The 24,450-nt window shown below is 30.5% G+C and overlaps 1 protein-coding gene across 3 annotated transcripts in view; it reads left to right on the top strand.

Moving 5' to 3' along the window:
* NCAM2 (neural cell adhesion molecule 2) overlaps window positions 1-24,450 on the top strand; it is a gene marked incomplete at both ends in the record, with an annotated part of 489,199 nt that overhangs the window by 459,029 nt on the left and 5,720 nt on the right. For all 3 annotated transcript variants that reach the window (XM_082625378.1, XM_082625379.1, XM_082625381.1), the window contains one exon: window positions 19,143-19,347. In XM_082625378.1, coding sequence (XP_082481504.1) covers window positions 19,143-19,347 — 205 coding nt within the window. The remainder of the gene's footprint in view (window positions 1-19,142; window positions 19,348-24,450) is intronic.

Here is a 24,450-nt window from a genome sequence, read left to right on the forward strand (position 1 = left end):
ATTTTTTAAATATCTAAGTACAGTTCAAGATATTAATCCTAAAATTAATGAGCTATTTATCCTTTGACTAAATGTTTATTCTTAGATTAACAGTTATTTTACAGTTCTAAGATATGCATAAATTTTTAAAAATTATCAGATATCTTAAAATAATCGACTCTGTGCTTTGTTGTACACCTATAAGAAATAGGAAAGCACAAAACTATAAACAATTCAGCTATTGCATTTCAACAAATGAAACCATAGAGATTGTAAACTACCTTCTTGGATTTGTTAAATATCTTAATAATATGTAAGTGTTGCTGAATTATCTTTTTTATTACTTGAGCTTTACTCTTGTTATATGCAACCATAAAGTCTGACAGCACGTTTATTGTCTAATGAATGTCTGCTGTAGGTCTAAGTAAATGTGACTGATAAGCAAGACATAAAAATTCTCCCAAGTATCACCCAATAATTCTTTTTCACCCAGTGGATTTTTAAATAAAATTCTGTGTCTGAAATGTATAAATATGAACTTTTGTGTAAGTGAGTTTTGTTATTCATTGTGTATAATCAGAAATATGTACCTATGTTTATTGATATGTATATCTTATCATCCAATGTTAAAATCATTTTAAAAGTTTGTTTTGACCATATTATACCAGTAGTAAACTTAGGTTGATTTGCTTATGCATAATCGCCATTATCTGCATGTGAAGTATCATGATTAATTTTTTATGTAAACCTGAAATCTCCTTTTTTCTTCTCCCAATTTTTTGAAGTCTATCATTTTCTCAATTTATCCTTCAGCCTTACATGTCTCTCTACCCCAATTCAAACTCTAATTATTTATCATATAGGTCTAAGGCCCATCAAACCACATTTTGGATATGCTAACAGATTAAGACTAGGAGGTAGTAGTAAAATCTTCTTTCCTATGAAATTTTTTCTTACATGGAAGAACCTTAAGTAAATTGTCATTTTTATTTTTATGTCCTAATACTATTATTCATTGGGAATAAGTAGATTTTATAAACTCTATACCCATCCTCTTTCCCAAGCCATTATGAAAGTGTACATATGTGCATCAATTACTGGTAGACAAGAGCAAGATTGAAACACCTAAAGAATTGCTTTCTTTTTCTTAAAAAATTTTTTTTCCTATTTTTTTCTTAGCCTAAATTATCTCAAGTGTTTAACAATTTTAAATAAATAAATAAATTCTAGACATTTGATTAACATTATGTATGTCAATTACATAAAACAAATAATTGCACAAATAATTTTATTGCAGATAATTTTGACTTTTAAAGTATTCAGCATTTCTATTAAAATTACAACTATGCATAGTAGTTCATAGGTTATACAATTTGGGTTAATTTGGAAATCATTATACAACTCAAACATTTTCTATTTAAGAATTCCCATTAATTATATTTAATTTAAATTAAAACTTAAATAAGGAAAATTCCACAATGTTTTCAAGTCTGGACATTTGGATTTATGGTTATTCATTTATATTGAACAAAATAGAATATGCAAGGAAGAATTAGGCCAGGTACTTTTAGATCTGGATGAGTACTTTCAGATACATGCAAAGTATTTTATTTATTCATATGGTATACCTACACTAAGAATACACTACACTAAGGAATAAAATTTTTACTTACAAATCATTTTAGATTACAAATCATTTTAGTAATTCAAGATGGATATTTACATCACCAATACAATAGTCAGGTGTGTTTGGACCTAGCTTTCAAAAATAGCTAATAATATATATAATATTTTCAGTTTATAGTAGTTAACTAAGAAATATCTCTAGTCATGTAAAATTATCTGAAAATCTCCACCCATTTGTTTTTGCTTATGATATTAGCAGCATTAATAGCTTTAAATAAATAAGCTGTTATGACACGACCTAAATTAAATATTGTCATTTATATATTTTTTAGCCCTTATGCATTAGGATTTCGCTCAATGAATAAAGATACAGGATCACGAAGTTCATACCTAAGTGTGTAATTTTATGTATTTTATTATGGTTCAAATCTGTGGGGCACAATGTTATATCCTTTAAACCGCTTTTGAAAAAGTACAAATTAAGTAGGCTTTCTCTTACTTGGTTTTATATCCTTTCATTCTTCCTTCCAATTGTTTTTTCCTAATATTCTCTCCCTCCCACTCTCCTTCCCCCCTATCCTCCCTCTCTCTCTTCCTCCCTCTCAATTTCTGGTCATGAATAAATACGATGCATTTCTTCTATTCTTTTTCTGTTAATCTCTGTTAAATTGTAAAATTTCAGAATTTGTGATATGTATATATGTCACAAATCCTTCAACAAGTCTAATGCGTTGAATGGGTAGCTTAAATTTATATATTTCAAATTATTAGTGATATGAATATCTTACAAATAGCACTGAAATAATTTCAAAATAAATTTAAATTGTTAAAAACTATATCTAAATCGGCTGATTATGTCATTTTTAAAAAGGAGTATTATTTAATCACTATCAACACTCAATAGAAAATCTTAGAATTCAGAAAATATTAACAGAGTAAACTTTAGGTCTTAACTAAAGAAAAAAATCTAATATCTAATTAACATATTCTTTTCCAAATCACAATCTAAACTAGAGTATTTTTCTAGAGTTAACATTTTTAATGTTTAAAAGTTGTAGTATCTGTCTTTACTACCTGGTGCTTAAAAACTTGTTATAATACATAAAGATTATAAAAATTAGCAGCATCTCAATATTAATGTAAGGGAATGGATTCAGTAAATATAAATCTAATTTAATTGTTCTGAAATAAAGCAGAGATGGGAGCTTAATATCAATTCTTTGTTTTCCAAATACCCTTAGTTTCTTTATCTTACCTAAGATTATGAACTAGATAAACATCTCTTAAAGTCATCCTCTCCTCTTTCATGGCTATTAACTAATTGGAAGCCTAAAATACTGGTCCTTAAATATTACAGAAATAATGGATTATTCTATAACATCAATTTTTAGCTACTATTTAGCAAAATTGAAAAACAAAATATTCAAGGATAGCACATATGTTCAAAAGTTCTTTTAGTATATCTGAGGTGATTTGAACTGCAAAAGATGTCCTCATGCCTTTGTTAGTAGACTATTATTTGACCTACTTTTTAAAGATATGCTCATTCAAGTGTAATTAAATTTTGTGTGAACGAATCTAATGTTGGTTGTATTAAGCCTAGATATATTGCAAAATTTCTTAATTTGTGTATGTTCAAATTAAATTCAGTTATTCTTTATCACTCCATGTTAAGTAATAGAAATATAGTTACACATTGCAAATATTGCATAATATTCAGAGGTAGCATAATTTTTAATTATACCATATTTATTTTATTTTATCTATGTACTAAATGGGATTACAAAATAAATCTCCAGCAAATCTTTTTTTTTCCCTAAAAGCAAGCAATTAAAATTTACTGTTTCTAAGAACATCCATAATTCATGAATTTCTTTCAAGAATATTTTTATCTCACATCTTACATTGATTTTATGTGTAACACTTCTCTTTTAAAGTGACTATTGCTGATCATTTTAATTGCATTCATTTTCATCATAGCTTATTTTCTTGAAATAAAATGTATGTTATATATGTATTGTCCTCAGTATCATCTCTTATTTAAAATCCCTGACATAATATCCAGCACTATGTGTAATCCTATGCATGAGTTTCATATTATATTAAATGTCATTTTATTTTCTGTATTTCTATGTCTTCATTGTTGTAATAAAGAAAACTGAGGAAAAGCTTTGTTATATGTGTTTTCTTTATTACTGGTACAAACGTTTTCTGTCTTGTGTGTTTTCATTTCTAACTTGATCAGATTCAATATCTCAGTGTAATAAACATATGATCATTGAGTGATTTCTCTTTTGGTTTAAATAATAAATCAGCAACAGGCTCATACTGGAAATATAATTTAGGAACAATACCAAATACTGTTACTTTTGTAGTAAACTAGTTCTAAGGTCTTCTTAGAAACTTTTATTACTAGTGGAGACCATAATAATCAGATAATATCTTAATAAAACACATTAGTATAGTTAATCATTTAAATAATGTAATAATTGGAGAGTAGTCTCCTTTGCCAGCAAAAATTTATGAAAGCAGACATAAATCCTTAAAGTGATTTTCTCCAATTCCTTTGGTTAACATATTACTATAATTCAGTTTGAGCACCATGAGAATAAAGCTGTAGAAAACCATTAAGGGTCTCAGTTCATCCACAGCCAAAGTATGAAACAAACATGGCTTTGGAAGTTTACAAATAATAACAATAATATGAAAACAGAGCAGCTTCTATTTTTTAACATGTACTGTGATACACACTGTATGGAATGCCTTAAGTGCAATATTTCATTTACTATGAAGTAGCATTTCTCCCATATTTTAGATGAGAAAAGTGAGACTTAAAGAGGTTGAGGAATTTACATAGTGAAGAGTCACAGTTAGAACGGAGTTCCAGTGCCCTCTATAAAACATCATATTACTTTGTGTTTGTTTGTTTTAGTGCTGAACCTGGGTTCAAATGATAATTCTTTTTTATCTTAAGATTTTTTTTTGATGTGGACCATTTTTAAAGTCTTTATTTAATTTGTTACAATATTGCTTCTGTTTTATGTTTTTGGTTTTTTTGCCCTGAGGCATGTGGGATCTTAGCTCCCTGACCAGGGGTCGAACCCGGACCCCCTGCAGTGGAAGGTAAAGTCTTAACCACTGGACTGCCAGGGACGTCCCTCTAATGATAATTCTTTAATAAGTAAATTATTCAGTTATTTTTTATAAAGTGAAAAAAAACTGGTGGTTTAGACATGAATATATATTTCTCTTTTACAAACAGAGTCAAGTGTTGCATTGTCAGTTAAAAATTAAATAGTGTAGAAATTACAGAATGGATAATACTCGTTTTCAAGATTTGCATTATTTTAAGGCACACTTAATCTTCCTTACTCCAGAAGAGTTCTCTCCCAAATGTATGTCTTAATATATATAACACTCATTAAAAATCTTTGCATACATTTCAAAGTGAAAATTTTCATATAATATCTATATGTTGTTATAATATTGAACTTCTTTCAATTGATACATTAGTTACAGATGTCTTATATCTTGGGGGAGAGAGAAAGGTAAGCTGACTTTTTCTGTTGTTCTTGTATTTATTTTTCCTGAAGCTCCTTAACAATGATATGGTATCAAATGGGAACTATCTGAGGATTGTTGGAAATTTTCATGGTGACTGTCACAGTATTATATTACCTTGTTAGCTTTATATTACATTGTTGTTTGGGGCCACTGTGAGGAAACTAAAGAGATTTGAGAAAATTTATTCTAATATTCTAATCAAACGCCATTATTTTATTATATCAACAATCTGAGGATCAGAGAAGAAGAATGACTAGTTACTGACACAGTCAAGGAACTTACACCCTCAGTTTTCCTCATATGTTTGTTTTATCAAATTACACGGAATTAAAGAAGGCATACCTAAGTCTCTTGTCTATCACTTATATGGTCTTATATCTTTAACCTAGTTTCTTTGATTTCTTCTTGATTGAACAATAGAAAAATCTTTGTGACAAAGGAAAGGCTGTGTATTCACCAACTACCATTCCTTTGAGTAGTCATGGTACTTCTCTTAAGCAGCTGTTATGGCTCTCAGGTCAACTTGTACGTATAGCTGCATTCCCAAGATCAGTATAATAAACTTTATAGTATATAAACTTTTTATAGCCTTAAAAGAATATCAAGTTAAATTTTATTATTTTCTGATTTTTACACATTGCCTGAAAATACTTTATAAAACGACTTTATTTATATTTTTGTAGAAATAAATTATATTTAATCTAAAATAATATTTTAGTTACTATCTAATAAAAACCAAGATAAATATTTCCATTTCAACATCTTTTTCATTTTAAGAAATCATAATAAACAGCTTCAATACATAATTTGCATAGTGGCTATATACTTGCTTCTCTACTGATTTCTCATTTATTATTACAAAGAGAAACATTAAATGATTTTAAAAGTCATACTAAAATGTAGCCTTTTTTTCTGTTTAAATGTGGTTAAAACAAAATTAAAAATTATCTCTTCAAATTAGCATTTATGTTTTGAAGAATCTCTGAATGACAAACTTCAATTTGCTGTTGTTTCTATATAATTTCACCACAGCTAAACTGGATATGTATATTACATGGAAGACTAGATGCAAAGCTCACTGATGCTCTTGAAAAATGACAGGAAAAATATTCTACTTCTTGGTGCTTATTGGTGGAAAACAGAAAACAATTTATTGGATTTTCATATGCTATCCTGAGACTTACTGTTCCACCCAATGGCTCAGACATGAAGGAAGGTTTATTTAAGGAAATAGAAATATTTCTCTACAGCAGGGTCCAGTATGGTTCACTGGTGTATTTCTTCATACAAAAACAGGTAGCTGAAAATAATTGACTTACCTGTGTGTTATTCATAACTTAATATGTCATTTTTTTTAGTAATTATGAATATTGTACTTATGGATACTCTCAGTTGATTCAGGCACATTAGCCAGTCCCATGAAGATTTTAAAGATACTAACTTTGTTTGGTTTCTTTTCTGCTCCTAAATATGCTCTATTTTTTCAAGCAGTTCCAATTGTGCACCAAAATTGAGAGGAATGTACAGAGTTCTTATATACTTCCAATCCCGATGTATGCATAGCCTCCCCCATTATTAACATGCAGAATGGTATATTTGTTACCATCAATGAATCTACATTGACACACCATTTTTACCCAGAGTTCATAATTTGCTTTAAGTTTCACTCTTGGTGTTGTGCATTCTGTGGGTTTTGGTGAATGTATAATGACATGCATCCACCATTATAGTGTCACACAAAATAGTTCCAATGCCCTGAAAATCCTCTGTGCTCTGCCTGCCCCTTTATCTCTCCCTCTCTCCTAATCCCTGGCAACCTCTGATCTTTATAACTGTCTTCATAATTTTGCTTTTTCCACAGTGTCATATAGTTGGAATCATACAGTAAGTAGTCTTTTCAGATTGGCTTCTTTCACTTATTAATATGCCTTTAAAGTTCCTCCATGTCTTCTCATGATGTTATGGCTCATTTCTTTTTAGCATTGAATGATATTCTATTGCCCGCTGTCTCATGCTTTATCCATTCACCAAATGAATAATATCTTGCCTCTATTTTTCTTAAGTGAAAATCGACATTTCTATTTTATGGTTGATGGTATACAATATATTCATTCAGATGCAGTGGGTAATAATATATATGTGGTCTTACATGTTTAGAATATTTAGTTTTAGTAATGTAACTTAATTTTTTATTAAACGCCAATGCAGATATTGAAGTTTCTAAGACACAATAAAGTGAGCGTGTAAAACAGAAATTTTGTAAACCTAATATGTTATAAATTCCTTAGAAAATAATACCATTCATTTATTTGTTCACATTTTCCATTTATTGTCTTATACATTTATAAAATTCAAAGGTATGTATATTTAATAATTTTATAATAAATAGGTTAAACAGTTTGGAATTTCAACAAGCAATTTGTAAAATATCAGTTGTAGTTTAATCTTATATGGGTGTAATTCAATTTTGTAATATAGTCTTTAAGAAAAAAGTATTTTCTGTTTGTGCAGATAAAATTTAATTTCCCTTTTTTTAAATATATGGGATAGCATTTTAATATTAACAGAAAAAAATGAAATTGGCCAGTTAATTGTTGAAACAAGGACCTAAAATTTAAACTATTCAATTTTTTAACACTTGCCAATATCTGTTTTGATCATATTCACTTCAATCTAAGAAGCTCCCTTTCCTACTAACAAATAAAAATTTCATTATCTTATGGGAAATAACTAAATCAATTCCACCATAGCAAACTGAACATATACCATAAGATTTAAACTGCATATGGAGAAAGTATACAGTTAGTGAGGTGAGAATAAACTTCAAATGTATCAGTTTGAACAAGTATCACATATAAAATATATTATATCTCTTTATCCCATTTTTTGACAGGGTTTTGTAGCAAGTCTTCTCCATTCCAACATACTTAGCAATTTGAAATGTCAGTGTAGATAAGAACCTACATATTCTGCTCTGCAAGGACTATAGATATTTCGCAATTTCCCACAATTTATAGTTGCACAAGATTTGTAACAATTATTAAAAACGTTCATTTCTAAGTTTTCAGTTATTTGAAACATTTATCAAGAAAGTGCTGTTATCTACAATATTATTTCTTTTTAACCAACTTTTTTAAAAAAATAGCACAGTTTATTTTATTTAATTTCCTTTTTTACATTAAACTATGTTATTTTACCTCATACTGAAATTTGACAAGGTTCGATCAACATTCCCATAGAAGAATAATAATTTTATATCCTAGATTATTCACTTTTAACAAGGAATTGTTTTATAAAGATAGATACTAAAACCTTAAGGGGGATTGGGTGGATATTAAAAAAAAACAACTAACGGTGAAAATTATGAATGACTTGAAATGTCATTCCATTTAGAAGTATATAGAATCACTGTACTAATTATAAATATATTTTATATAAATTTATATTATTATACAGTGTCTATTTTTGAAATATATTAATAGACATAAATTGTCTAATGTTAATTCAATCACTAAGCACATATAAGAGACTGAGTCTATTTCCTAACTTCTTAAATCTAAACATCAAGCAGGGATTCACATGTCTACATGTATTATGGAAATGGGTATGGAATCAGAGACAGGGAAGACTGGACAGATATTTTACAGCCATAGCCCAGGCCTCTACCAGCTCCCTACTAACCATTGCAACAGGCTCTATTTCCCTATGTATCTCTAGCAACTCCCTACCATCTTTTAGGGAAAGATCACAATTAGGTTTTGTTGTTAGTGGTGTTTATTTATTTTGTTTTTGTTGATTTATTTATTTGTTTATTCAATTGCAGGGTCCATTATTTTTAACCTCATCATTTATCACTTTATCAACATCCTCCACCAGTTACCCCCAATATCATCTCTAATATCCATAAATATCTGTTAATTTCAAAATATACTGTATTATCGCATACATCTCCATCTTTGCTCACATCATGTTCTGGCTAAAAGGGACTCATCATCAGATAGAAAGCTTCTTATTGTTCAACATCATCTTAGAATTTATCTTCTCTATCATGCCTTCCTTGACCACTAACCATCAACTTACAGGCTTCTTCCACCTGTTTGCTCAGGTTACATTATTTTTCACCACTAGGAAAGCATTTGACTGTACATGTCTTACTCACCCTTCTCAATACATTAAGAACTCCCAGAGAAGAGAGTCCTTTTCCTTTTTCTTATTTTATTCTCACAACTGCTTGACAAAATTGTTTAATTACATTATGATAAGTTGAAGGGTGATTATATATCTTTGACCAATTTATCCCTGGGCAAAAAGATCACTTTTGTAATATAAAAGACTAGATGATATTTTGAAAAGATATTTAAGTTATAACCCCCCCTTTGTAAACAAACATCTATAGAAAGACACTTTTAGAAAAAAAAGTATAAGGTTTTACAATTATCCATGTCATTTATATATAAATATATTTATAATTCCCTTTCCATTACTAAACCAATTATCCTCACTTAGCTATTTTTTCTTCCCCCAAATCAGATATTTAGTTTAAAAAAAAAGTCTGGTTTATCAGTGCTACCTCCTGATCCCATCTTCTTCCAAAGAATACCTCTTAGTAGGGAGAAGTGACTTGAAGGGAAATTTTGGATTAACATTGTTTTTATATTAAAAAATTAATTATACACATAAAATCATTCTGACAAAAACATCAAAATGACTAGAGAATAGAGACACAGTAGTAAGGAATAGGTGAAGTAAAATACAATCTTCACCCCTTCCCTAAATAATAGGGTTGTATGAAAAGAAATTTGGAAGTAAGCAATAAACTGTCTACATCAATATTGTTTAACTGAGTACACACAGAAAAGATATGACCACCTTTTTAAGATGTACCAAAAATAGCCTGAAGATTTTAAACATATCTAAACAATAGCACAAGTCTTTATTGATATATTTGAGTAATGTTGAAAAATTATTGGTGAATTTTACTTATATCTTTTGAAATCTGAAAATTTAAAATTGCTAAATGAATGTGTGGATACTACAAAGAGTTTTATCAAAGAACCAGAAAGCTAGAAAATAACATACAATGAACTTCCACATAAGTATTAATCTCCGGCATGACATTTATAATTTGTTTCTAGATATATAAAGAGCTCCAATGAACTCAATACATGTTAATTTAAAACAGAGCTAATTACCTTCGTGTGATCCTAAAAACTAAAAATCCCTCAGACGGGTCACAAAGCACTTATAAATTGGTGTAATTACATATAAGTATGTACTTTTCTCAAGATTCTAACAGTTTTGATTTTTAATATTTTTTTAAGATTTTTCATTTTTGGGCTTACCTCGTGGCACAGTGGTTAAGAATCCACCTGCTAATGCAGAAGACACAGGTTCGAGCCCTGTGTCCGGGAAGATCCCACATGCTGCAGAGAAACTAAGCCCGTGTGCCACAACTACTGAGCCTGTGCTCTAGAGCCTGCGAGCCACAACTACTGAAGCCCACATGCCTAGAGCCCATGCTCCACAACAAGAGAAGCCACCACAATGAGAAGCCCACTCGCAGCAATGAAGACCCAACACAGCCAAAAAATAAATAAACTAAAAAAAAATAAATAAAATAAAATAAAAGATTTTTCATTTTAAAATTCCAATATTCTTTTCCCAAAATGCAATCCTTTATAAAAGACGCTGCAATTTTCTCTTCACTGATAACAATACTCTTCACAGCCATCACAGATCTACTAGCATTATGTACTTTTTTCTTTAAATTTTTCACTGTAAAACATGTGAGATTACATATTGTACCCACACAGTTTTCATACAGTTAGTTCAGTAAGCAATTAAATATCTGAATAAAATGAACATAAATGCACTTACAAATTTGTTAATAAGTGCATTGTGTCAGAAAGCTGAATGATGTAAATGCTTTATCTCATAAATACTATGAGTTGTCCAAAAGGAAACCGATATTTCAGAGTAAAAGATTTGAACACAAAGAAAGTAGTCTTAATTTAAGAAGGAGATTTTGATCCACTCTGTAATAATCTTTTGAGAGTTTTAATCTTATTTTTTACTTAAATGAAGATGAATGTGCCTAAAATATTGGGCAAAATAACCACCACAATAAAAGTAACAATAAAGATAACCAAAAAACTAAAAATTAATGGTGAGCTAAAGAGGACAAAATGAATTACAGAAGAAAATAATACCAAAATATATGTATAGATATCCTTGTCCCCGAACTGAGCAAAAGTCAATGTCACCTGTCAGAGACAATAAGAGCATTATGAATAATTATCTTTCTGTCATTCATTTTAACATCAGTCTTTCAAAGTTCAAAAAACAATTTAATTTGACATGTAGAAGTAAGGGAGGGACCAAAAAATAATTTATGATATGAATAATTAATAAATTAAAACAAATGATATTAAACTAAAATCTTCTTGACTTCTGGTCATAGTGGAATGCACATCTAAAACTAGAAGAATGAAAATATACTTAAACCTTAGGCCTTAATGAAGTGTGTTTATCAAAAACAATAAAAAATACTTGTAAAATGTAAACATGTATTTACAGTTACTTTATGCATCCTAGTTCATGTATGCTAACACTATTCAAATATTTATACTTGCTAAAATCTAAGAAGGTTTTGGGTAAAAGAAGTTCTAGTTTTTTAAAAGAAGATACTATAAACAGATGATGAGTAATGAGAGGTAGCTATAAGCAAAGTGAGCATAAAGTAATATATGTACAATGTCTTGGAATTCCCAAAGTACCCTTCATATATGATTCTCAAAGAATATTTTAGCTAGGATACATGGGAATTGTTATCCACATTTCATCAGTAATGAAACGTAATAAAATTATAATTATGATTTCGATATATCCGATTGTAGTGTGTAAGCCACAAAATGAGTGAACAATACCACGGTAGAGATAAAAAATATTAGAATTTCCATCAATATTTATTTTATATCATTTTAATTATTTTTTATGTTTTGTAATTGTACATTGCATTTTTTTCAAAGGATCAATACATTGTAAAATACTTTTAAAAGAAAAACACATATCATAGGAGGAGAGACAATTTTTCTCTGGATGTATATGGGGAAGCAATAAAAAAAAGGGACTCGGATTGGAGGAAGAATATAAACTCCAATCATAGTTGCTCTTGAGTTTGTTGTTTGAATTTTTAAAACATTTTGGATTAATGGAAAATGATATAATCATCCTTGCTGATACAGTTTGCCATGATTTTCTCCTTTCTATTTAATACAATTAAAGGGGCATTGACCAGACATTGGAAACCTCAGAAGTTCAAACTTTTGTTTCAAACAGGCATGTTAAATATGAATGAAAATTGAATGGATCTTAGCACAGGGAGATCAGCTTTGTGCTTTGTGACCACCTAGAGGGATGGGATAGGGAGGGTGGGAGGGAGACACAAGAGGGAGGGGATATGGGGATATATGTATACATATAGCTGATTCACTTTGTTATACAGCAGAAACTAACAGAACAATGTGAAGCAATTATACTCTAATAAAGATGTTTAAAAAATGGAATGGATCCATCAGTTCAGGGATTAACAGTAGTCACTATAAATGCTGGGGACCCATGGTCATGACATAGAAGAAAAATGTGGTATGTGGAGAAATGGAAAGAGTGGGACATTGTGCTCAGTTTGTTATATCAGCAGTTTTCAACATTTCCCTTTTTAATAGTGAATTTTATAACATGTTTGAATAAAAGTTTTCTTCGTTTTTTCTACTTGTGATTACACCTGCAGAAGTGATTTAAAAGTCATGTTGTTTCAAATATATAAAAATAGACACTTGGAATCATTTTTCTAAAAACCTAAAATACATAAATATGGCACTTCTATGAATATGCCTGATTCCTCATTTAGTATAACCGAGAGAAGTCTATCAATCCTAAAGACAGATCATACCTAATTTAGGTTCTGTTTAGCAGGTCAGGTATTCGCCGTAGGAAACAGAAAGTTTCATAAATGTGACTTTTCTCTACACAGCTCCTCAGGGTTGGAACATATTATTTTCTTTCTTGACAAGTGGATTATGTCAAGGATTGTAAAGCCTGCAGCTTCATTTATGCTGGGGGAATATTGTGATTATACTTCATTTTCACTATCTCCACTGTTTTTAAAGCTGTAAAGTTTATCAAAATTTTAAAGCTTTGAAAAAAATATATATTTTTCTGTTGACATAGTCTAGACCCCAGTCTCATTTCTACCCTTTGGCTCTTTTTATTATATTTTCCTATTCTCTGTTGATTTGGGGGTTCCTAGGAAAAATATCACAGAACATTAATTTATCAATTTAAGATAATTTCCAAGTATATAAGTGACAAGTGATTTTGGAAAACAGCTGTCTAACATAACACAATAAGAAACTGTGAAATCTTTAGTTGGTTTTTAAATTAGTGCAATACATTTTCTTTTAAAAGTATGTATTACTCTAGAGCATACCTTTTATAATGCATGGAGATTACCATAATTTTAGAATCTCTTACTATTAAATCTAGGCCCTTCTTAATTTAAAAATCTTGCCTTTTTATTCCTTTGTTGTGTTTTGGGGAATCCAATGAATGAAATTAAATTTGGGGAATTTATGCTTCATAAGTAAAATGGGACTTAAATAGCTGTATGATAAGCCCAAAGACGTATGTTAATTTTTAACTTATTTTAGTACATATCAGGAAACCCCTCTAATACTGAACTAATTTTGTAGCACTCAATAAATGTTGTGAAGCCTAAGTGAATAAATAGTCCTTTAAAAAATAATGTAACTGTGTAGACACAAAAGACTTTAGATAACCCAGATGTTTGATTTTAAAGTAGTTGAGTGGCTGACCATCACTGCTTAGATGGAGCTCAAATGCAGAAAGCTGTCTACTTCATCTTTCCACATAGGATGAACCATACGTGTGTATAGATTTATACCTAGATTTTCCAGAAATCATTTGATATTTGAAAATGTGTGACACTAGGCAGAATGAAGGAAGAATATATAAACAGGAGACAAATAGACCTACCTCTATTGTGGAAGCGTATAGTATCTAGTTAATGCCATGATGAACACCAAAAAGGGCTTTTCGTGTTATCTTTTATACACTTAAACTCACTGTATTTAGCAATATCGCTTATGAAAATAACTACCACTATTTTGGGAGCAACAACTAAATCTCCATTTTAGGACGCTTTAAATTAAGAAAACTTAAGAAAAAAGTTTTTTCTCCATATTTTTATCACAACTTTCCACATCTAAAAGTAATTCTCAAACTATAGAAAAACAGTTAACTAAAAAACTGAACTACATAAGGAGTCAGAAAACAATGCTACTTTTATAAATTGTAGTGGTTTTTGAAAAACATATAAACATAGTATATTTCATGGAAAATTAATGCAGTGTTCTAGCAATGAGTTAATTTCTACAACAGAACATGGAAAACACATGAATATGATGGACTTGAAATGAAGTGTTTTTTTTTCTTATATTCTTGTTTTGATTTTATATTTTGATGACTGTTAAATTGCAAGTACATAAAGCTCTGGGGATACATACTGGTTTAGTTAGCCAATTTTTAAATTTCACGGTGTGGGAGGTACAGCTTGGAGGGAGATTGTAAAAACTCATTTAGACTGATTCTCATATTTGCTTTCAATAGTAAAATATGTACCTAAAAATAGATGTTTAAATTTTTGATTCCAAAATTATTTATTCTTATTCAATTCTAATATGAAATCCCTTTTCAAAAGAGCAATACAAAAGATCACTAAAATAGAAGCTGAAAATAAGAATTCAAGAAAAATACATAAAAGCAAGAAATAATTAGTTGCATAATTATACCTCATTTAAATAGTTGTTTTTCCACTAGTCATATGGGAAAATATGGATATTGACATTTTTATGCAAGCAAATTATACATTTTAATTTAGTCACTAAATTTTATTTCTATCTTTTGATTATTTGAAGCTGAGTATCCAGTACAAAATGTTGACTTGAACACAGGTATAAAACCGGGGAGTTCCCTGGTGGTCTAGTGGTTAGGACTTGGCTCTTTCACTCTCATGGTCCAGGTTCAACTTCTGGTTAGGGGACTAAGATCCCAGAAGCCATGTGGTGAGGCCAATATATTTATATGGAACTGGAAGCTAAATAGTCTTCATTTGTACAGATCTAATATTAAGGGTATTAAGGGTTATCTTGTGACTTAGGTCACTATACTCTCTGGACCTCATTTTTCTTAGCTAGAAGAGAGACCTGAAAATATTTTTGTTTAGATAATGGAGTTTAATAAAAATTATATCATAAAACACATGTGTAAGTATTCTGGGAAACTGAAAAGATTAATTTAAAATCCTTTAAAATAAATAAATTAAATAAATAAAACCCTTTAAATGATTGCTATGCTCAGTTTCAATTTGTTAAGTAATTAAAACCATAATTTACTTATAAAGATTTTTTGTATGTTATTGAGGAAATAAATCACTGCTAGTCCCCCAATACTAGTGATGTAATGTTACACATGATTATGACTTTGTGAAAAGTCCAAAGACAAATAAGTGAACTTTCACAATAGATTAAATTGGTGTCAAAAGAAAAAAAGAACAGAAAATTTAGCTTTTATAGTTATTATAGCCTAACTTCATGAGATATGAGAATGTGTGAGCATTTAAATACATTCTTAAGCTGAAATATTTTTTTAAAATCTTTCAAAATAAAACATAATTAAATATTTATAACATAAACGTATTCAACGTCCATGCCTATTCTGTGCAAATGACAAAAATATATTTGGTTTTACATAAAAAAATAACTTCTAGTAATCTTCCAAAATTGTAATCTTGTTTGTTAAGATTGTTAAAAAGGTATAATATTGTTTCTCTAGAAAAAAGTAATAGATATTTTAGCATCAATATTCCCTTACTATAAGGTGCTTTACAAATATAATGTTTCTAAGAGCTTTTTCTAACTTGGGAATAGAGTAGGTCAATATACTGGTTTAAAGATAAAAAGGTCATGAATAAAATATTTATCATTTAAAATCTAACTAGCTAAAACTAAGTCATTTTTTTAAAAAGTGATCTTTTTCTCAGGAGAATAATCAATGCTTAACAAGAGATTCTGAAGTTTGCTGATGAAGAAATGTATTTACTGGACTAATTTAAATTTAAATGGTCTATTTTTTTCACCAAAACCTCATCTTGTTAGAATTTTGTAATAATAATAAAAATAATAATATAGTAATAATAATAATACTCATTAAATTTTTACTTAGTGTTGGGCAAAAGTTTTCGAGGTGTTAAATACATTATTATATTCACAAAAATCTTTCCAACAACCTCAGGACTTAGTTTGTGGTGGTTGTTTTCCTAATTGTCCCCATTTCAATAAAGAGACATCTCAACCTTAGAGAAAAGTTAAATGACTCAGCCAAGGATATATAGGAGTAAGTGATGGAACCAGGATTTTCTGACACCAGATCCAGTACATTTAAATACAAAGCAAGAGTCTTCACATTTTATAAAGGTAAATGGGGATTTATATATTGGACCAGATATATCATAACTGAGTTGTGGGATTCATTGTCTAGAACTATGTCTGCATGTGAGAGGAACCTAAATGAAGTAAGAAAGAAGCGATTAAAGTTCATATGTCGTCTCAGTCAATATATCCGGATGGGCTAAAGCTTAAATGGAGATGTATTTTTCTACTATTCTTGTCTGAGGTTTGGTTGTTGAATCATGTGAAGTACATACAAAATAATTACTTATGAACACTGTAAAACATATTTTTGCTTTACATATAATCAAAGATATTTCATAGCTGAGTTGTCTTCATTATATTGTAATAGTATATTCAGATGAGAATCATTTATATTTGAAAAAGGATAATGGAAGAATATGCATAAAATGATTTCTTAAATCACTAAAAGAAATCCTGGTGTGCTTGATATATTATTTTTATAGCAGGGGACACTATATTTTTTTAATTGTGCATATAGATACATATTTGAAAATTATTAAACAATACTTAGAATCTCATTGTCCATTTGTATATTGGAACTTTGCATAAAAAAGATACTAAATATCCATGGCTGAAAAATATTTTTATTTCTCTAGTCTTCCCTTAAAATGGGTTCATGTGATAACAGTTCTGTGGAAGCTAATAATTTCTCTGGATATGAACTAGGCAATTTTTCTACACTAAAACCATCTAAATAGCATGTTAAAATTTGATAGGGGAAGGAGATTCTGAAAATGGCATGAACATTTTTTTTCCTTCACCACTGTCATGTGTTTATCACCTGTTTCTCATTATCAGAAATAAAATAATTATAATCAAAATCACACTTTTTTTGGGCATGTGAGTTCCAAGTATTTTGATTCAGTGCTTAAAGAATTCTTATGTGCAACATCATGGGGACACTGTAGAATATGTGTATTCTATCACACGTGAAGAACAAAGTTGCCTGGGTAAGTGACAGGCACCATGTAACAAATAGAATGATTTTTATTAATCTATCTGCAAGCTATTAGAGTGTTAAGAAATATAAATAACATGTATTTCCTGGAAAAAATAAAATAAGTTTAGACATTAGACTCAGAAAAATAAACTAGGATTCAGAGAGGTGTGACATATTCAAGACTGGCCTGTTAGTGGAAGATTCAACATAAGGACAGTTATATCATTTCCTTTGGATCACAGTTTCTCCAGTCATGATTAAAATATATTGGACCTAACTTTAAAAATATGACTTACAAAATCTTTGTTTTACATATACATTTTTTTCAGAAGAGGTTTTCTCAAAACTCAAATTTGCATCTCTCCCTGTATCTGTCACTTGCATTGCACACCACTCACAGACTGACCATGTGATTATGATGCTGAATGAAAATTATATTTTATGATTAAAAATGATACTTATAATTTTATAATGTTACATAAGCAAATTTTGACATGATCATGTTGATCATTTTGAACAATTCTATAAAATTGTCATATAATTCCTTTTTCCCTCTAGATAACACAGTATCACCAGTTTAATCCTGTGTTTTTCCATTGTGTTCACTTTCCTATCTACATTGTTATAGTTGTGTAATCTACCCTCATATTCGACTACAGGCATATAATGTTTGATTCATTTTTGCTGTACTAGCAACTCTTGCCATTTTTACTTTGTCAGTCAGCCTATTCCACCCTGTTCTCCATCACCTCTTTCATGAATTCCGTGACTTTTGGAATTTTCTGCAACCATATGTCACAGAAAAGTGGCTCCCATCTTCCCCTATCTTTTCACAATATGACTTCAGAAAGGTAATAATTACCACAATTCTGTTAAAGTTTGCTTCTAGTCTAATATGATTTGTTAAAATATTAACTGGAGAAATACAAGTAAACCATTTATTCTGAAATGATGATTTTTAAAATATTTCTAGGCAGATATTTTAAAGAGCATTCTCTGTCAAAGCAAAGTGCTCCAGCATCATTTGCAAGCCCAAGTCTTAAAACTGAAATGATTCCATATAGAGCATTTATTTAACACTTCTCTTACAGGAGTTTCGACTATATTTTTTCTTTTAACAAAGTGATGATCTATTAATGGCTCTGACTTTCTGGTAGAGTATAGTTAGGGTTATGATAAAATATTAATTATCTTCCCCAAAGATAATCAAGAAGTATATTGGAAAGAAGGGTTACTTAGGGTGTTTTTTAAAGAAAGTTTGTAAGAAATATTTCAAATCCTTAACATGTCAGTTGCTTAAAACATTGTTTGAAAACCAGACAATAGCTCCCAGCAATCATGAAATTGATGTATGCTAATGAAGATATTTTTTTCCTGTCTCTTAAGTTGAATATTTCTCGGATAAGATGATTTCTTTTATTAAAATAACTGTATAAACTTTTCTAATTTGGAGTTTAATAAAATTATTTTCTTTTATTTTTAAGACACACTTTTTAATGGTCTTGGGCTTGGAGCAGTCATTGGTCTGGGAGTCGCTGCACTCTTGCTAATACTCGTGGTAACAGACGTCAGCTGCTTCTTTATTCGACAATGTGGGTTATTGATGTGCATCACCAGGAGAATGTGTGGGAAGAAAAGTGGCTCCAGTGGTAAAAGTAAAGAACTTGAAGAAGGAAAAGCTGCATACCTGTGAGTATCAGACATCCGCATCAAAGTAATGATAGACACTGCATATCACTACAAAGAGCTCAAAATTTATGTTTTCCTCTTGCAAAACTTAGAGTGAAATGCAAAGAGCTTTCCATATTAACATCATCTTCAAAAGTTCTCTCATGTTCCTAACCAGACAACCCACACTACTCCAGGCAACTCTCCCTACCCCTGGCAACTAATAATCTATTTTTTTTAAATCATAGATAAATTTTAGCTCTTATAAAGCTTGATATAGTTTCATACAATGTGTATTTTTTGTGTGTCTGCCTTCTTTCACTCAGCATAATGTTTTAGAATTCATTCATGGCGTTCTGTGTGTCAGCAATTCATTTCATTTTATTGTTGAGCCATTTCTATTCATTTTTGATACATACATTTAAGCATGTACGGTCTCATACATTAATTTCTAGGCTTAGGGATATAGGAGAATCCATTTTGCATGGCCACATTGTTTTTTTGTTTGTTTGTTTTTATATTGCTTTTTGTTTTGTTTTGTTTCTCCAAAGCCCATTTCAATATTTCTAGGCAATTTGTCTATGACCATTTTTCATGGGTATTCTGTAAGGAATATTTTCACTTCATGGGATAATAAATTAGATAGTATAAATTTTCAATTAAAAGGTTACATTAAATATTACAATCAAAATGTCACCTGCTTACTTGTTGGACACAGCACATAGCAAAGAACAAACAGAAATTAGGCTCTATTTCATACTTGAAAGAGATATTAATGTATGACATAGTAAATGTAGTGGAAACAATTCACTATTCAATATATCTTGCTTTCCTCATAGAAGCATATTGTACTTCCTAATAACTTGCTGTACTTTGAAATTGTCTTGTTAACTAAATAAACATATCACCAAATTTAGTTTTAGTTACTTTTTCACATATCAAGAAAACAATGTACTATATAACATAATTATACATATATACATATGATATATATATGCACACATTGACTCAAAATTGAATTTTATATATCTTCATTGTTGCTTTACTATTAACTAAATGGAATAAATACTAGGTAACGAGCACTTCTATACAATCTAGGGATAAAGTGGTGAACAAAACAAACAAGAACTTTGTTCACATGGAATTCATGTTTCAATGTAGGAAGACAGATAATCAACACTAAAATTGAAAATGTCTGGTAGTGATAAGCACTAAGAAAAATGAAAAACAGAATGACAATTGTTACTAGAGGTTGGTTCATTAAAGACCCCTCCAGGGAGGTGAAACTTAGGCTGAAGCGTGGGTGATAAAGAGCCAGAAATATAATGATCAAGGGGAGGAACGTTCTAAGCAATGTAACAATAAATACAAAAGCCATTAAGTCAGGAATGAGCTTGTTACTTAAAGGCCAAATGGATCTGAGTGGAATGAGGCAGGGAAAGAGAGTGGTACCAATCAGGTGGGAGAATTATCTGAGTAAAAATGTATTAAATCTTCTTGGTCAAAGTAAGGAAATATTTTCAAAATAGAAAGCAACTGAAAGTTTTTTTTAACGGTTTATTTAGCTACTTGTGAAGAAGGATTACTGGAGGGTTGGTAGGTGAAAAGGAAAGATTTGAAATCAGGGAGACTGGGTAGGAGAATCTTGAAATATTCCAGGTAGAAAATGATGGTCTTCTGTACCAAGCCAGTAGTATTATAGGCATATAAAAGTGTATAGCACCCAAATATAGATGTGGTAGAGTCAAGTACTGCTGACTGACTCAACTTTGGGGTGAAAGAAAGAGAAAAATCCAAAAGGACCTTCACTTTTTTGTCTTAATTAATTACAGAGGTGTTGAAGACCATATGCAAAAAATGAGGTACATCTAAGTTCTGCTGTTTGTTTTTGTTTGACTTTATTAATTGGTAATTTATCCACCAACACTTTTGTTTGTAATTCCTGCCAAGTTTAATTAACCTTAAAGACTTGGAAAGATGAAAACACATGGTTCATTCCATGTTTGTTGTCCATTATAAGTTTTTAAATCACAGTTTCCTCTGCTTTAGGAAAAAAAGTTTTCAACTCTTTTGCAAAAATTCATTATTCAAATTGGAAAAACATTATATAAAACCTCAATGAATAATAGGACATAATTGATTTGATGAATTGGATATATACTAGTTTCTAAATATGACCCCAAGCATTCTAAGACTAGTCCCTTCATGTTATCACAAGTTATAAGACTGTGTAGATTTCTTACAAAACACATTAACTAAAGACTTAGAGCATTCTTATTTAAAGAACATTATATTGCAGAAAAAAAGAGAAATTAAAGTCAATGGCATACAGGATGGCATTGTGTAAAGTCCTAGAATATTCCATTATTTGGCTTTCAATATAAATTAACATTTATCTTGAATTCTCATAGTTTATGTTATAAAATGGTTAAAGATTATTATTTTACCAAACTTTATGTATACTCTTATTTACCCAAGCATTAATTTGCAATAGCAAATATTTATTGAACACCTAGATAAGCACTATCTAGATAGATAAGCACTATCTAAGCTCCAGAGATACAACTGTGAGGAAGCAAACTAGTCCCTACCATCAACTAGTTACTGTGATGTGAAACACATTTAGATTAAAAAACAATCAAATGGATAAATAAATAAGAAACTTCTGTTGTAAATATTACTTTTCAAAAAAGAATGAATTTACTTAATCAGACTTAGCTGAGCAAGTTGTGAAAGAACTAAAATATAAAAAAGAATAGGAAGTAACTAGTCAAGTGGGTGTGTGTGTGTCTGTGTGTGTAAATGGCTTTTCAGCATGCAGAAAGAGGGATACATAGTGCTGGCCCCCTTTACTGCCACATGGGAGAAGGGAAATACCCAACGCAAGTCCACTCTAACCATCCTGTTCCACTTAAAGGGGAAAAAAAAGAGAAAAAAAATTATGAAGTTCACAGTCCAGGGGCACAGACTCACTAAAAGGCTGAGACTGAATCATGGGAATATGGAATGCATCCTCTTTACACCATAATTTACCACCACATTACTAAAGACCTATATTTAGCAGTTCCTTCTAGTCAGTACATCATGTCCCACTATCAAGAAAAAATTACAAGGCACACTGAAGGCAAAAATCAGTTTGAAGAGATGGAGCAAGCATCAGAACCAGATTCGATATGGCAGGGATGTTGGAATCATCAGACTAAGAATTTTTTTTTCTTTTTATGGTAAGAACTCTGATAGATAAAGTAGACAGCATGGAATAAGGGATGGAAAATGTAAGCAGAGGTGGAAATTCTAAGAAAGAATCTAAAAGAAATGCTAGAGATCAAAAACACCATAATGAAATGAAAAATCCCTTTGACCAGCTTATTAGCAAGACTAGACATGGCTGTGGAAAGGATCTTGAGAATATCTTAACAGAAAATGTCAAAACTAAAAAACAAACAACAACAACAACAAAAAGACTGAAAAAAAAGAAAACAGAATATCTAATACTGTAGGACAACTACAAAAGGCTAAACATATGCACAATAGGAATATCAGAAGGAGAAAGAAAGAAAGAAAGAAAGAAAGAAAGAAAGAAAGAAAGAAAGAAAGAAAGAAAGAAAGGAACAGGATAAATATTTGAAACAATAATAACTGAGAACATCCCTAAATTAATATCAAGCATGAAACCACAGATCCAGGAAGTTCAGAAGACACCAAGAAGGATAAAAATCAAAATAAAACAAACAAAAAACTACGCCTAAGCATATAATTTTCAAACTACAGAAATTCAAAAATAAAAAAAATTAGGCTTCCCTGGTGGCGCAGTGGTTGAGAGTCCACCTGCTGATGCAGGGGACACGGGTCCGTGCCCCAGTCCGGGAAGATCCCACATGCCATGGAGCGGCTGGGCCCGTGAGCCATGGTGGCTGAGCCTGTGCATCCGGAGCTTGTGCTCCGCAACGGGAGAGGTCACAACAGTGAGAGGCCCGCGTACCACAAAAAATAAAAAATAAAAAATAAAATAATAAATAAATAAAAATAATAATAATAATAAATAAAAACATTATGAAAAAGCTAGAGAAGCAAAGGTAAGAATTACATCTGACTTCACACACCACACAAACATACACCTCCCCTCACACATACACACATTGATTTTTTTTTTTTTTTTTTTGCGGTTCGTGGGCCTCTCACTGTTGTGGCCTCTCCTGTTGCAGAGCACAGGCTCCGGACGCACAGGCTCAGCAGCCATGGCTCATGGGCCCAGCTGCTCCGCGGCATGTGGGATCTTCCCAGACCGGGGCACGAACCTGTGTCCCCTCCATCGGCAGGTGGACTCTCAACCACTGCACCACCATGGAAGCCCACACTAATTTTTATATGTACATATGTTTATATGTATGTGTGTGTGTGCAATTTTTCTCACATAACAATGCAGCTTCAAAATGTCCCATTTCAGTACATGAATTTCTGACTCTTTTAAAATAAATAAGTAGTATTCCATAATATTATACATCATAGTATATTTATCCACTTCTCTATTGTTACAATTTAGATAAGACTTTTAATATCTTTATAATATTAAAGTATATTATGCTGTTTTGAACTTCGTTTTTACATCAATCCTGTTGTAAATGTAGATGAAGCTCCTACATATAGAATAGAAGATCAAAACTGAAAAATACTGGCAAATTGCTCACAAAAGCCAGTACCAATTCACCTCACAAATAATCATAGAATATGTATTTCCCAATTCACATCCCAAATAATCACAGAACATATATTTCCTACAGTGCTTCTCAAACACTGCCTATTATCAGTTTATATTTCAATCTAATAAGTGAAAAATATCATTTAAAATTTGCATTTTTCTAATCAGGGATGAGTCTGAGCTTATTTGTTTTATGATTTTCTTTTGGTCATTTTATTCTTCTTGGAATTTCCTGTTCATATTCTTTACACATTTTCATAGAGTTGTTTGACTTTTCTCTCACTTGTTGATTATATAATGTGACCCTTAATCATTTGATGTTGCATTTGTTGTAAATAGTTTCCCCAATCTATCCCAAAGTTTGGATTATGCTAGTGATGCCATTATTTATATGAACTTTACATTTTCATTTAAGAATTGATCAA

This window comes from Mesoplodon mirus, assembly GCF_964341445.2.
Source record: "Mesoplodon mirus genome assembly, chromosome: 6".
Taxonomy (NCBI): Eukaryota; Metazoa; Chordata; class Mammalia; order Artiodactyla; family Ziphiidae; genus Mesoplodon; species Mesoplodon mirus.